The sequence below is a fragment of the Phasianus colchicus genome, chromosome 32 (assembly GCF_987193195.1).
Source record: "Phasianus colchicus chromosome 32, bPhaCol1.hap1.1, whole genome shotgun sequence".
Lineage (NCBI taxonomy): Eukaryota > Metazoa > Chordata > Aves > Galliformes > Phasianidae > Phasianus > Phasianus colchicus.
In genome coordinates this window covers 2,750,128-2,766,116 of record NC_143467.1, presented here as the reverse complement: position 1 = coordinate 2,766,116, position 15,989 = coordinate 2,750,128, and the positions used below count along the sequence as shown (strand labels likewise).

The 15,989-nt window shown below is 60.5% G+C and overlaps 1 protein-coding gene across 1 annotated transcript in view; it reads left to right on the top strand.

Annotated features, from left to right (window-relative positions):
- Window positions 1-2,729: 2,729 nt before the first annotated feature.
- LOC149914058 (leucine-rich repeat LGI family member 4-like) overlaps window positions 2,730-15,989 on the top strand; it is a 29,167-nt gene continuing 15,907 nt past the window's right edge. Inside the window, exons 1-5 of the mRNA XM_090128126.1 lie at window positions 2,730-2,846; window positions 5,069-5,140; window positions 6,207-6,278; window positions 7,649-7,720; window positions 10,567-10,638. Of these exons, the coding sequence (XP_089984252.1) occupies window positions 2,791-2,846; window positions 5,069-5,140; window positions 6,207-6,278; window positions 7,649-7,720; window positions 10,567-10,638 (344 nt within the window). The 5' untranslated portion in view covers window positions 2,730-2,790. The remainder of the gene's footprint in view (window positions 2,847-5,068; window positions 5,141-6,206; window positions 6,279-7,648; window positions 7,721-10,566; window positions 10,639-15,989) is intronic.

Genomic DNA, 15,989 nt, shown 5'->3' with positions numbered 1-15,989 from the left:
CCCCCCCAGTCATTCCCAGTGCCTCCCAGTTCCCCCCAGTGCCTCCCAGTTTCCCCCCAGCCATTCCCAGTTCCTCCCAGTCCCTCCCAGTTTCCCCCCAGTCATTCCCAGTTCTCCCCCCAATCCCTCCCAGTTTACCCCCACTCATTCCCAGTTCTTCTCAGTGCCTCCCAGTTCCCCCCAGTCCTTCCCAGTTCCCCCCCCAGTCCCTCCCAGTGCCTCCCAGTTCCCCCCAGTCCCTCCCAGTTTCCCCCCAGTTATTCCCAGTTCCCCCCAATCCCTCCCAGTTTACCCCCACTCATTCCCAGTTCTTCTCAGTGCCTCCCAGTTTCCCTGCAGTCATTCCCAGTGCCTCCCAGTTCCCCCCAGTTCTTCCCAGTTCCCCCCCCCGGTCATTCCCAGTGCCTCCCAGTTCCCCCCCCCGTTATTCCCAGTCCCTCCCAGTCCCTCCCAGTTCCCCCCTCGTGCCTCCCAGCCCCCCCAGCAGCCCCCCCGTGAGCTCCCAACCCCCCTCCGTCGCCCTTCTCAACCCCCCCAGTCCCTCCCAGTTCCCCCCAGTTCCCCCCATTACCCCCCCCCACACACAATGTCCCCTCTGTCCCCTCCAACAGCGGCGCCCTTGTTCCCCCGGTGGCCCCGCCCACTCCTCCTAGCCCCGCCCATAACCACGCCCACTCCGTTTAAGTCAACGCCACGTAACCACGCCCACAAAAAACCAAAACCACGCCCACTACGATGCAAGCCACGCCCCCCAAACCCGCCCATCCATTTAAAGCATCGCCATAACCACGCCCACAAAACCATAACCCACGCCCACAAATCAACAAACCACGCCCACTTCTCACTAAGCCCCGCCCCCCGCACCGCCGCACCCGGAGCCACCGCACGAAGGGGGAGGGGGGGGGGGGGTGAATTTTGGGACGAAATCTTCCGATTTTGGGACAACGTGGGGAAACCCGGAGGGCGGATTCGGGTTGCGGGGAGGTCGAATTTTAGGGGTGCCGAATTTCGGGGCGATCGGTCGCGTTTTAGGGGGGGTTTTGGGGTGTTGAATTTCGGGGGAAATCGGGCAAATTTGGGGGAGTTTGGAGCATTTTGGGATTTTTTTTGGAAGTTTTGGGGTCGCGGCGTCGAATTTGGGGGCGGCTCCAAAGTTTATTTTTTTGCGGGGGGGTGGAATTTTGGGGCGAATCGCTGAGTTTTTGGGGCTCCTGCGTCAAAATTGAGGTTTTTCACACTGGGAGGGGGGAATTTTGGGGCATTTTATGGCATTTTGAGGAGTTTTTCGTTTGAAGGGGGAATCCCAAATTTTGGGGTCAGATCGAAAGATTTCGGGTCGTTTAATTGGGTGAAAAAGGTTCAGTTTTGGGGGTCAAAAATCCCATTTTGAGGCACTTTAATTTTCGGGGAAATCGGTCAAATTTGGGGGAAAAAAATCCAATTTTGGGGCTTTTTCTTCCAAAACGGTCATTTTTGAGGTTTTTTCTTTAGAAATCGTCGCTTTTAGGATTCGTTTTTTAGGGGTTTTCCCTCATTTTTAGGGATTCTTTTTAAGGGGATTTGGGTAAAATTGACCAAATTTGGTTTTTTTTGGAGGTTTTTTTGGGGAGGTTTCTCTCAATTCGATCACTTTTAAGATTTATTTTGGGGGCTTTTCTCCCAAATCGCCCATTTTTGGGTTTCTTTTGGGGGGGATTCCTCGCAAATCGATCGTTTTTAGGGCTTTAATTTTCGGGATTTCGGTAAAAATCGCTCATTTTGGGGTTTTTTTTTCGGCTCAATTTGAGGGATTTCCCCCCAAATCGATCAGGTTTTGGGGCTCTTTCCTTCATTTTGCTCATTTTGGGGGTTTTTCGTTCCAATTGAGCATTTTTCGATCCTTTTTCTTAAGGATTTATCACTTTGAGAGCTTCATTTTGAGGCATTTTCCTTCAATTCGATCATTTTGGGGTTATTTTCGTTGGCTTTTTTAGGGGCGCGGTCCCTTTAAGAGCTTCATTTTAAGGCATTTTCGTTCAATTCGATCATTTTAGGACTATTTTAGCGGCATTTTTTTAGGGGCGCGGTCCCTTTAAGGGATCATTTTGAGGCATTTTCCTTCAATTCGATCATTTTCGGGTTATTTTCGGTGGCTTTTTTAGGGCCGCGGTCCCTTTAAGAGCTTCATTTTAAGGCATTTTCCTTCAATTCGATCATTTTAGGGCTGTTTTAGGAGCATTTTTTTAGGGTTAGGTCACTTTAAGGTGTTCATTTTAAGGCATTTTCCTTCAATTCGATCATTTTCGGGTTATTTTCGGTGGCTTTTTTAGGGGCACGGTCCCTTTAAGAGTGAATTTTAAGGCATTTTCCTTCAATTCGATCATTTTAGGGCTGTTTTAGGGGCATTTTTTTAGGGTTAGGTCCCTTTTAGAGCTTCATTTTAAGGCATTTTCCTTCAATTCGATCATTTTCGGGTTATTTTCGGAGCCTTTTTTAAAGGGGGGGGGGTCACTTTAAGGCTTTCATCTTATAGGGGCAATTTGAAGCGGGGGGGGGGGGGGGGTCAATTAGGGGAGGGGGCTTTGGGGGAGGTGGGGGGGGGGTTCCAATGTGGACGCGGGGGGGTTGGGGGGGGTCCCCCCCTCTCCTTTTAGCTCTGCTTTTGGCGGCGGGGGGGGGAGGAGGAGGAGGAGGAGGAGGAGCTGAAAAATGGGGTGGGATTTGGGGGGGGTCCATAATTGGGGGGGGGGAGGAAATAAAGGGGGGGGTCGCGGTTGTCCAACGAGGTGCGAATGCAGCCGAGAGAACGCCATGTGCCGGGGGGGGGCGGGGGTCCCCCGGGGGTTCCCCCCCCGTTTGGCCACACTGTGAGTGAAACGCCCCCCCCCTCGCCCCCCCCCCACCCCCCCAGTTCCCCCCCCCCCTCAAAAATAAGGCGCGGTTCCCCCCCCCCCGCCTCATATTGGACCCCCCCCCCCCCCCTACCGACCCTTCACCCTTCTGGACCCCCCCCCCCATAGTTGGAAACCCCCCCCCCCCTTATGGCCCCCCCCCTTATGGACCCCCCCCATATTGGACCCCCCCCTCCTCTTATGGACCCCCCCCATAGTTGGAAACCCCCCCCCGCTTTATGCCCCCCTCCCCTTATGCTCCCCCCTTATGGACCCCCCCACCCGACCCTTCACCCTTCTGGACCCCCCCCCCCATAGTTGGAAACCCCCCCCCATTAAGCCCTCCCCCCTTATAGCCCCCCCGGCCCCTTATGGACCCCCCCCTTATGGACACCCCCCCCATGGACCCCCCCCATAGTTGGAAACGCCCCCCTTATGACCCCCCCTTATGGACCCCCCCTTATGGACCCCCCCTTATGGACCCCCCCGTCTTCACTTATGGACCCCCCCATAGTTGGAACCCCCCCCCTATGGACCCCCCCCATATTGGACCCCCCCCTTTATGGACCCCCCCCACACTGGACCCCCCCTCTTCACTTATGGACCCCCCCTCCCTTATGGCCCCCCCCTCTTTTGGACCCCCCCCGTAGTTGGAAACCCCCCCCTTATGGCCTCCCCCCTTATGGCCCCCCCCCCATATTGGACCCCCCTTCACCTCTTATGAACCCCCCCATAGTTGGAAACCCCCCCCCCTTATGCCCCCCCCCCCTTATGGACCCCCCCACATTGGACCCCCCCCTCACCTCTTATGGTCCCCCCCATAGTTGGAAACCCCCCCCTTATGGCCCCCCCCCCTTATGGACCCTTCCCCCTTATGGACCCCCCCCCATATTGGACCCCCCCTCTCCTCTTTTGGACCCCCCCCCCATAGTTGAACCCCCCCCCCTTATGGCCCCCCCCCCATGAACCCTCTCCCCCTTATAGACCCCCTCCCCATATTGGACCCCCCCCTTATGGCCCCCCCCCCATGGACCCTTCCCCCTTATGGACCCCCCCACCTTGGACCCCCCCTCTCCTCTTTTGGACCCCCCCCCTAGTTGAGACCCCCCCCCCTTACGGCCCCCCCCCCCCCCATGAACCCTCTCCCCCTTATAGACCCCCCCCATATTGGACCCCCCCCTTATGCCCCCCCCCCCCTATGAACCCTCTCCCCCTTATAGACCCCCCCCCATATTAGACCCCCCCTTATGGGCCCCCCCCCCCCTTATGGACCCCTCCCCACCTTGGACCCCCCCCCTCCTCTTTTGGACCCCCCCCACAGCTGCCCCCCCCCCCCCCCACGATACAACCCCCCCCAATGGGACGCCCCCCCCCCCCTCCCTGACCCCCCCCAGAGAAAGCCCCCCTTATGGCCCCCCCCACATAGGACCCCCCCCATAGTTGGAACCCCCCGTTCTGTCCCACCCCCCCCAATTCAACCCCCCCCAGTGGGACCCCCCCCCTTATGGACCCTCCCCCAATGGAAGCCCCCCCCGCCCCCCCTTTATGACCCCCCCCCCTTCGTCCTGGTCTCTCCCAGTTCATCCCAGTTCCTCCCAGTCCCTCCCAGTATCCCTCCCAGTCCCTCCCAGTTCATCCCAGTCCATCCCAGTCCCTCCCAGTATCTCTCCCAGTCCCTCCCAGTTTATCCCAGTTCATCCCAGTATCCCTCCCAGTCCCTTCCAGTTCATCCCAGTTTATCCCAGTATTCCTCCCAGTCCCCCCCAGTTCCCTCTCAGTCCCTCCCAGTTCCTCCCAGTTCCCCCCATTGCCCCCCAGTTCCCTCCCAGTCCCTCCCAGTCCCTCCCAGTATCCCTCCCAGTCCCTCCCCGTCCCTCCCAGTCCCTCCCAGTCCGTCCCAGTCCGTCCCAGTCCCTCCCAGTATCCCTCCCCGTCCCTCCCACTACCCCTCCCAGTCCCTCCCAGTCCGTCCCAGTCCGTCCCAGTCCCTCCCAGTTCATCCCAGTCCCTCCCAGTCCGTCCCAGTCCCTCCCAGTCCCTCCCAGTATCCCTCCCAGCCCCTCCCAGTTCATCCCAGTCCCTCCCAGTCCGTCCCAGTCCCTCCCAGTCCCTCCCAGTATCCCTCCCAGCCCCTCCCAGCCCCTCCCAGTTCATCCCAGTCCCTCCCAGTCCGTCCCAGTTCACCCCAGTCCCCGCAGGTCTCTGGTGCGCTGGGACATCGAGGTTCTCTCTGAAGGCAGCTTCCGCCACAGCCCGGCCCTGCAGCTGCTGTAAGACCCCAAATGTCCCCAAATGTCCCCAGATTGTCCCCAAATGTCCCCAAATGTCCTCGAAGTGACCCCAAAATGTCCCCAAATTGTCCCCAAGTGTCCCCACATGTCCCAAAATGACCAAAATGTCCCCAAATGTCCCCAAAGTGACCCCAAAATGTCCCCAAATGTCCCCAAATGTCCCCCAAATGTCCCCAAATTGTCCCCAAAATGTACCCCAAATGTCCCCAAATGTCCCTTAAATGTCCCCAAATTGTCTCCAAATGTCCCCAAAATGTCCCCAGATGTCCCCAAATTGTCCCCAGATGTCCCCAGATGTCCCCAAATGTCCCCAAAGTGACCCCAAAATGCCCCCAAATGTCCCCAAATGTCCTCGAAGTGACCCCAAAATGTCCCCAAATTGTCCCCACATGTCCCCAAATTGTCCCCAAATGTCCGAAATTGTCCTCAAATGTCCCCAAATGTCCACAAAATGTCCCCAAATGTCCTCGAAGTGATCCCAAAATGTCCCCAAATTGTCCCCAAATGTCTGAAATTGTCCTCAAATGTCCCCAAATGTCCCCAAATGTCACCAAAGTGACCCTAAAATGTCCCCAAATGACCCCAAATGTCCCTTAAATGTCCCCAAATTGTCCCAAAATGTCCCCCAAATGTCTCCAAATTGTCCCCAAATGTCCAGAAATGTCCCCAAAATGTCCCCAAATGCCCCCAAGGTGACCCTAAAATGTCCACAATTGTTCCCAAAATGTCCCCAAAATGACCCCAAATATCCCAAATGTCCCTAAAATGTCCCCAAAGTGACTCCAAAATGTCCCCAACGAGACCCCAAAATGTCCCCAAATGTGCCTAAAATGTCCCCAGATGTCCCCAAATGTCCCCAAATGTCCCCAAATGTCCTTAAATGTCCCTAAAATGTCCCCAAAGTGACCCCCAAATGTCCCCAAATGTCCAGAAATTATCCCCAAATGTCCCCCAAATGACCCCAAATGTCCCCCAAATGTCCCCAAACGTCCCCAAATTGTCCCCAAATTGTCCCCCTGTCCCCCCCCCCTCTCTGTCCCCCCAGGCTGATCACAGCCGGGCGTTTGGGGACCATTGGGGACGGGGCCTTCACTGGGCTGGTGCTGCTGGAGTACCTGTGAGTGAACTGGGACGTACTGGGAGGGACTGGGATGAACTGGGACGAACTGGGAGGGACTGGGAGGGACTGGGAGGGACTGGGAGGGATACTGGGAGAGATATTGGGAGGGACAGGGGGACACTGGGAGGGACTGGGAGGGACTGGGAGGAACTGGGAGGGATAGTGGGATGGACTGGGAGGGATAGTGGGAGGGACTGGGAGAGATACTGGGAGGGACTGGGAGTTATTAGGAGGGATAATGGGAGGGACTGGGAGGGACTGGGAGGGACTGGGAGGGATAGTGGGAAGGATAGTGGGAGGGACTGGGATGAACTGGGAGGGACTGGAAGGGAAAGTGGGAGGGACTGGGAGGGACTGGGATGAACTGGGAGGGACTGGGAGGGGCTGGGAGGTAATGGGACATACTGGGAGACATTGGGAGGGATAGTGGGAGGGACTGGGAGGGACTGGGATGAACTGGGAGGGATAGCAGGAGGGACTGGGAGAGATACTGGGATGGACTGGGATGAACTGGGAGGGATAGTGGGAGGGACTGGGAGGGATTGGGAGGGATAATGGGAGGGACTGGGAGGGACTGGGAGAGACTGGGAGAGATAGTGGGAGGAACTGGAAGGGATTGGGAGGGATAATGGGAGGGACTGGGATGAACTGGGAGGGACTGGGAGTTATTAGGAGGGATAATGGGAGGGACTGGGAGGGACTGGAATGAACTGGGAGGGACTGGGAGAGATAGTGGGAGGAACTGGGAGGGATTGGGAGGGATAATGGGAGGGACTGGGATGAACTGGGAGGAACTGGGAGGAACTGGGAGGGACTGGGAGGGACTGAGATGAACTGGGAGGCACTGGGAGGGACTGGGAGGGACTGGGAGGGGCTGGGAGGGATACTGGGATGCACTGGGAGGGATACTGTGCTGTACTGGGCTGTACTGGGCTGTACTGGGCTGTACTGGGAGGCACTGGGTTGTACTGGGCTGTACTGGGAGGCACTGGGAGGGATACTGGGCTGTACTGGGCTGTACTGGGAGGCAGTGGGAGGGATACTGGGCTGTACTGGGATGCACTGGGAGGGATACTGGGCGGTACTGGGCCGTACTGGGAGGCACTGGGAGGCACTGGGCTGTACTGGGCTGTACTGGGATGCACTGGGAGGCACTGGGTTGTACTGGGCTGTACTGGGAGGCACTGGGCTGTACTGGGAGGCACTGGAAGGCACTGGGAGGGATACTGGGCTGTACTGGGAGGCACTGGGAGGCAGTGGGAGGGATACTGGACTGTACTGGGATGCACTGGGAGGGATACTGGGCGGTACTGGGCCGTACTGGGAGGCACTGGGAGGTGACCCAGTTGCCCCCCGCTGCCCCCCAGTTTCATAGAGGACAACGAGGTGGGGAGCATCGACCCCACGGCGCTGCGGGGGCTCAGGGGGCTGCTGTTCCTGTAAGGGGGCGCGGGGGACCCCAAAACCCCTCTGACCCCATAACCCAACCCTGACCCCATAACCCCCACTCTGACCCCATAAACCCACTCTGACCCCATAACCCCCCCCTCTGACCCCATAAACCCCCTCTGACCCCATAAACCCACCTCTGACCCCATAACCCCCCCTCTGACCCCATAAACCCACCTCTGACCCCATAACCCCCCCTCTGACCCCATAAACCCCTCTGACCCCATAAACCCACCTCTGACCCCATAACCACCCCTCTGACTCCATAACCCACCCCCCGACCCCATAACCCCACCTCTGACCCCATAACCACCCCTCTGATGCCATAAACCCCCTCTGAACCCATAAACCCACCTCTGACCCCATAACCCCCCCTCTGACTCCATAACCCACCCCCCGACCCCATAACCCCACCTCTGACCCCATAACCACCCCTCTGACGCCATAACCCCCCCTCTGACCCCATAAACCCCTCTGACCCCATAAACCCACCCCTGACCCCATAACCCCCCTTCTGAACCCATAAACCCACCTCTGACCCCATAACCCACCTCTGACCCCATAAACCCACCTCTGACCCCATAACCCCACCTCTGACCCCATAAACCCCCTCTGACCCCATAACCCCACCTCTGACCCCATAACCCCCCCGACCCCATAACCCCCCCTCTGACCCCATAATGACACCTCTGACCCCATAAACCCACCTGTGACCCCAAAACCCCTCTGACCCTATAACGCCTTCTCTGACCCCATAACCCCATCTCTGACCCCATAAACCCCCTCTGACCCCATAAACCCACCTCTGACCCCATAACCCCCCCTCTGACCCCATAACCCACCCCCCGACCCCATTACCCCACCTCTGACCCCGTAACCACCCCTCTGACCCCATAACCACCCCTCTGACGCCATAAACCCCCTCTGAACCCATAAACCCACCTCTGACCCCATAAACCCCCTCTGACCCCAAAACCCCTCCTCTGACCCCATAACCCCACCTCTGACCCCATAAACCCCTCTGACCCCATAACCCCACCTCTTACCCCATAACCCCCCCTCTGACTCCATAACCCACCCCCCGACCCCATAACCCCACCTCTGACCCCATAACCACCCCTCTGACCCCATAACCACCCCTCTGACGCCATAAACCCCCTCTGAACCCATAAACCCACCTCTGACCCCATAACCCACCTCTGACCCCATAACGCCTTCTCTGACCCCATAACCCCACCTCTGACCCCATAAACCCCTCTCACCCCATAACCCCACCTCTGACCCCATAAACCCCCTCTGACCCCATAACCACCCCTCTGACCCCATAAACCCACCTCTGACCCCATAACCCCACCTCTGACCCCATAACCCCCCCGACCCCATAACCCCCCCTCTGACCCCATAATGACACCTCTGACCCCATAAACCCACCTGTGACCCCAAAACCCCTCTGACCCCATAACCCCATCTCTGACCCCATAACCCCATCTCTGACCCCATAAACCCCCTCTGACCCCATAAACCCACCTCTGACCCCATAACCCCCCCTCTGACCCCATAAACCCACCTCTGACCCCATAAGCCCCCCTCTGACCCCATAACGACACCTCTGACCCCACAACCCCACCTCTGACCCCATAACCTCTCTGACCCCATAACCCCCCCTCTGACCCTATTTCTGCCCCCATTTCCGACCCCATTCCTGATCCCATAACTGCTGTGATCCCATATCTGACCCCATTCCTGCCCCCATTCCCGACCCCATTTCTGACCCCATTCCTGACCCCATAACCCCATTCCCGACCCCATTTCTGACCCCATAACCCCTGACCCCATAACCCATTCCCGACCCCATTCCTGACCCCATTACCCCATTCCTGACCTCATTCCTGCCCCTATTCCTGACCCCATAACGCCATTCCCGACCCCATTTCTGACCCCATAACCCCTGCCCCCATTCCTGCCCCCATTCCTGACCCCATGACCCCATTCCTGACCCCATGACCCCATTCCCAACCCCATTTCTGACCCCATAACCCCTGCCCCCATTCAGACCCCATTCCTGACCCCATAACCCCTGACCCCATAACCCCTGACCCCATAACCCCTGCCCCCATTCAGACCCCATTCCTGACCCCATAACCCCTGCCCCCATAACTGCTGACCCCATAACCCCTGACCCCATAACCCCTGCCCCCATTCAGACCCCATAACCCCTGCCCCCATGACCCCTGCCCCCATTCCTGACCCCATGACCCCTGACCCCATAACCTCTGCCCCCATTCCTGACCCCATGACCCCATTCCTGCCCCCATAACCCCTGCCCCCATAACCCCTGCCCCCATTCAGACCCCATTCCTGCCCCCATAACCCCTGACCCCATTCCTGACCCCATAACCCTTCCCCCATAACCCCTGCCCCCATTCAGACCCCATAACCCCTGACCCCATAACCCCTGCCCCCATTCAGACCCCATTCCTCCCCCATAACCCCTGACCCCATAACCCCTGCCCCCATTCAGACCCCATTCCTCCCCCATAACCCCTGACCCCATAACCCCTGCCCCCATTCAGACCCCATAACCCCTGACCCCATAACCCCTGCCCCCATTCAGACCCCATTCCTGCTCCCATAACCCCTGCCCCCATTCAGACCCCATAACCCCTGTCCCCATAACCCCTGCCCCCATAACCCCTGCCCCCATTCCTGACCCCATGACCCCATTCCTGACCCCTGCCCCCATTCCTGCTCCCATGACCCCTGCCCCCATGACCCCTGACCCCGTGACCCCCTGACCCCTGACCCCCTGCCCCCTGCCCCTGTTTCTGCCCCACAGCAGCCTGGCCAACAACCGCCTGCAGTCGCTGCCGCGGGGGCTGTTCCACGGCCTGGAGACCCTGACCCAGCTGTGGGTGAAGGGAGCGGGATTGGGGTGGGATTGGGGTGGGATTGGGGTGGGATTGGGGTTGGGGTCGGGGTGGGATTGGGGTTGGGATTGGGGTGGGATTGGGGTGGGATTGGGGTGGGATTGGGGTGGGATTGGGGTTGGGGTCGGGGTGGGATTGGGGTTGGGATTGGGGTGGGATTGGGGTGGGATTGGGGTGGGATTGGGGTTGGGGTCGGGGTGGGATTGGGGTGGGATTGGGGTGGGATTGGGGTGGGATTGGGGTGGGGTTGGGGTGGGATTGGGGTGGGATTGGGGTTGGGGTCGGGGTGGGATTGGGGTTGGGATTGGGGTGGGATTGGGGTGGGGTTGGGGTGGGATTGGGGTGGGATTGGGGTTGGGGTCGGGGTGGGATTGGGGTTGGGATTGGGGTGGGATTGGGGTGGGATTGGGGTTGGGGTCGGGGTGGGATTGGGGTTGGGATTGGGGTGGGATTGGGGTGGGATTGGGGTGGGATTGGGGTGGGATTGGGGTTGGGGTCGGGGTGGGATTGGGGTTGGGATTGGGGTGGGATTGGGGTGGGATTGGGGTTGGGGTCGGGGTGGGATTGGGGTGGGATTGGGGTGGGATTGGGGTTGGGGTCGGGGTGGGATTGGGGTGGGATTGGGGTGGGATTGGGGTTGGGGTCGGGGTGGGATTGGGGTTGGGATTGGGGTGGGATTGGGGTGGGATTGGGGTTGGGGTCGGGGTGGGATTGGGGTGGGATTGGGGTGGGATTGGGGTTGGGGTCGGGGTGGGATTGGGGTGGGATTGGGGTGGGATTGGGGTTGGGGTCGGGGTGGGATTGGGGTTGGGATTGGGGTGGGATTGGGGTGGGATTGGGGTGGGGTTGGGGTGGGATTGGGGTGGGATTGGGGTTGGGGTCGGGGTGGGATTGGGGTTGGGATTGGGGTGGGATTGGGGTGGGGTTGGGGTGGGATTGGGGTGGGATTGGGGTTGGGGTCGGGGTGGGATTGGGGTTGGGATTGGGGTGGGATTGGGGTGGGATTGGGGTTGGGGTCGGGGTGGGATTGGGGTTGGGATTGGGGTGGGATTGGGGTGGGATTGGGGTTGGGGTCGGGGTGGGATTGGGGTTGGGATTGGGGTGGGATTGGGGTGGGATTGGGGTTGGGGTCGGGGTGGGATTGGGGTGGGATTGGGGTGGGATTGGGGTTGGGGTCGGGGTGGGATTGGGGTGGGATTGGGGTGGGATTGGGGTGGGATTGGGGTGGGATTGGGGTTGGGGTCGGGGTGGGATTGGGGTTGGGATTGGGGTGGGATTGGGGTGGGATTGGGGTTGGGGTCGGGGTGGGATTGGGGTTGGGATTGGGGTGGGATTGGGGTTGGGGTCGGGGTGGGATTGGGGTGGGATTGGGGTGGGATTGGGGTTGGGGTCGGGGTGGGATTGGGGTTGGGGTCGGGGTGGGATTGGGGTTGGGATTGGGGTGGGATTGGGGTGGGATTGGGGTTGGGGTCGGGGTGGGATTGGGGTTGGGATTGGGGTGGGATTGGGGTGGGATTGGGGTGGGATTGGGGTGGGATTGGGGTGGGATTGGGGTGGGATTGGGGTTGGGGTCGGGGTGGGATTGGGGTTGGGATTGGGGTGGGATTGGGGTGGGATTGGGGTTGGGGTCGGGGTGGGATTGGGGTTGGGATTGGGGTGGGATTGGGGTGGGGTTGGGGTGGGATTGGGGTGGGATTGGGGTTGGGGTCGGGGTGGGATTGGGGTTGGGATTGGGGTGGGATTGGGGTGGGATTGGGGTTGGGGTCGGGGTGGGATTGGGGTTGGGATTGGGGTGGGATTGGGGTGGGATTGGGGTTGGGGTCGGGGTGGGATTGGGGTTGGGATTGGGGTGGGATTGGGGTGGGATTGGGGTGGGATTGGGGTTGGGGTCGGGGTGGGATTGGGGTTGGGATTGGGGTGGGATTGGGGTGGGATTGGGGTTGGGGTCGGGGTGGGATTGGGGTTGGGATTGGGGTGGGATTGGGGTGGGATTGGGGTTGGGGTCGGGGTGGGATTGGGGTTGGGATTGGGGTGGGATTGGGGTGGGATTGGGGTGGGATTGGGGTGGGATTGGGGTTGGGGTCGGGGTGGGATTGGGGTTGGGATTGGGGTGGGATTGGGGTGGGATTGGGGTTGGGGTCGGGGTGGGATTGGGGTGGGATTGGGGTGGGATTGGGGTTGGGGTCGGGGTGGGATTGGGGTGGGATTGGGGTGGGATTGGGGTTGGGGTCGGGGTGGGATTGGGGTTGGGATTGGGGTGGGATTGGGGTGGGATTGGGGTTGGGGTCGGGGTGGGATTGGGGTGGGATTGGGGTGGGATTGGGGTTGGGGTCGGGGTGGGATTGGGGTGGGATTGGGGTGGGATTGGGGTTGGGGTCGGGGTGGGATTGGGGTTGGGATTGGGGTGGGATTGGGGTGGGATTGGGGTGGGGTTGGGGTGGGATTGGGGTGGGATTGGGGTTGGGGTCGGGGTGGGATTGGGGTTGGGATTGGGGTGGGATTGGGGTGGGGTTGGGGTGGGATTGGGGTGGGATTGGGGTTGGGGTCGGGGTGGGATTGGGGTTGGGATTGGGGTGGGATTGGGGTGGGATTGGGGTTGGGGTCGGGGTGGGATTGGGGTTGGGATTGGGGTGGGATTGGGGTGGGATTGGGGTTGGGGTCGGGGTGGGATTGGGGTTGGGATTGGGGTGGGATTGGGGTGGGATTGGGGTTGGGGTCGGGGTGGGATTGGGGTGGGATTGGGGTGGGATTGGGGTTGGGGTCGGGGTGGGATTGGGGTGGGATTGGGGTGGGATTGGGGTGGGATTGGGGTGGGATTGGGGTTGGGGTCGGGGTGGGATTGGGGTTGGGATTGGGGTGGGATTGGGGTGGGATTGGGGTTGGGGTCGGGGTGGGATTGGGGTTGGGATTGGGGTGGGATTGGGGTTGGGGTCGGGGTGGGATTGGGGTGGGATTGGGGTGGGATTGGGGTTGGGGTCGGGGTGGGATTGGGGTTGGGATTGGGGTGGGATTGGGGTGGGATTGGGGTTGGGGTCGGGGTGGGATTGGGGTTGGGATTGGGGTGGGATTGGGGTGGGATTGGGGTGGGATTGGGGTGGGATTGGGGTGGGATTGGGGTTGGGGTCGGGGTGGGATTGGGGTTGGGATTGGGGTGGGATTGGGGTGGGATTGGGGTTGGGGTCGGGGTGGGATTGGGGTTGGGATTGGGGTGGGATTGGGGTGGGGTTGGGGTGGGATTGGGGTGGGATTGGGGTTGGGGTCGGGGTGGGATTGGGGTTGGGATTGGGGTGGGATTGGGGTGGGATTGGGGTTGGGGTCGGGGTGGGATTGGGGTTGGGATTGGGGTGGGATTGGGGTGGGATTGGGGTTGGGGTCGGGGTGGGATTGGGGTTGGGATTGGGGTGGGATTGGGGTGGGATTGGGGTGGGATTGGGGTTGGGGTCGGGGTGGGATTGGGGTTGGGATTGGGGTGGGATTGGGGTGGGATTGGGGTTGGGGTCGGGGTGGGATTGGGGTTGGGATTGGGGTGGGATTGGGGTGGGGTTGGGGTGGGATTGGGGTGGGATTGGGGTTGGGGTCGGGGTGGGATTGGGGTTGGGATTGGGGTGGGATTGGGGTGGGATTGGGGTTGGGGTCGGGGTGGGATTGGGGTTGGGATTGGGGTGGGATTGGGGTGGGGTTGGGGTGGGATTGGGGTGGGATTGGGGTTGGGGTCGGGGTGGGATTGGGGTTGGGATTGGGGTGGGATTGGGGTGGGATTGGGGTGGGATTGGGGTGGGATTGGGGTTGGGGTCGGGGTGGGATTGGGGTTGGGATTGGGGTGGGATTGGGGTGGGATTGGGGTGGGATTGGGGTTGGGGTCGGGGTGGGATTGGGGTTGGGATTGGGGTGGGATTGGGGTTGGGATTGGGGTGGGATTGGGGTGGGATTGGGGTTGGGGTCGGGGTGGGATTGGGGTTGGGATTGGGGTGGGATTGGGGTGGGATTGGGGTTGGGGTCGGGGTGGGATTGGGGTTGGGATTGGGGTGGGATTGGGGTGGGGTTGGGGTGGGATTGGGGTGGGATTGGGGTTGGGGTCGGGGTGGGATTGGGGTTGGGGTGGGATTGGGGTCGGGGTTGGGATTGGGGTGGGATTGGGGTCGGGGTTGGGATTGGGGTCGGGGTGGGATTGGGGTTGGGGTGGGATTGGGGTCGGGGTTGGGATTGGGGTGGGATTGGGGTTGGGGTGGGATTGGGGTCGGGGTGGGATTGGGGTGGGATTGGGGTTGGGGTGGGATTGGGGTCAGGGTGGGATTGGGGTTGGGGTTGGGGTCGGGGTGAGATTGGGATTAGGTGGGATTGGGGTTGGGGTTGGGGTTGGGTTGGGATTGAGATTGGGGTGGGATTGGGGTTGGGGTTGGGGTTGGGGTGGGATTGGGATTGGGGTCGGGGTGGGATTGGGGTCGGGGTGGGATTGGGGTTGGGATTGGGGTCAGGGTGGGATTGGGATTGGGATTGGGGTTGGGATTGGGGTCGGGATTGGGGTGGGATTGGGATTGGGGTCGGGGTGGGATTGGGATTGGGGTGGGACTGGGGTCAGGGTGGGATTGGGGTTGAGATTGGGGTTGGGGTTGGGATTGGGGTTGGAGTGGGGTTGGGGTGGGATTGCGGTTGGGAATAGGGTGGGATTGGGATTGGGGTGGGATTGGGGTCAGGGTGGGATTGGGGTTGGGATTGGGGTGGGATTGGGATTGGGGTTGGAGTGGGGTTGGGGTGGGATTGGGGTTGGGAATAGGGTGGGATTGGGATTGGGGTGGGATTGGGGTCAGGGTGGGATTGGGGTTGGGATTGGGGTCGGGATTGGGGTGGGATTGGGGTTGGGGTTGGGGTTGGGGTCAGGGTGGGATTGGGATTGGGGTCAGGATTGGGGTTGGGATTGGGATTGGGGTGGGATTGGGGTTGGGATTGGGGTGGGATTGGGGTCGGGTTGGGATTGGGGTTGGGATTGGGGTTGGGGTTGGGGTGGGATTGGGGTTGGGATTGGGGTGGGATTGGGGTCGGGGTGGGATTGGGGTTGGGATTGGGGTGGGATTGGGATTGGGATTGGGATTGGGGTCAGGGTGAGATTGGGATTGGGATTGGGGTTGGGATTGGGGTCGGGATTGGGGTGGGATTGGGATTGGGGTCGGGGTGGGATTGGGATTGGGTTTAGGGTTGGGGTCAGGGTGGGATTGGGGTTGAGATTGGGGTTTGGGTTGGGATTGGGGTTGGAGTGGGGTTGGGGTGGGATTGGGGTTGGGGTTGGGATTGGGGTGGGATTGGGGTTGGGGTCGGGATTGGGGTTGGGATTGGG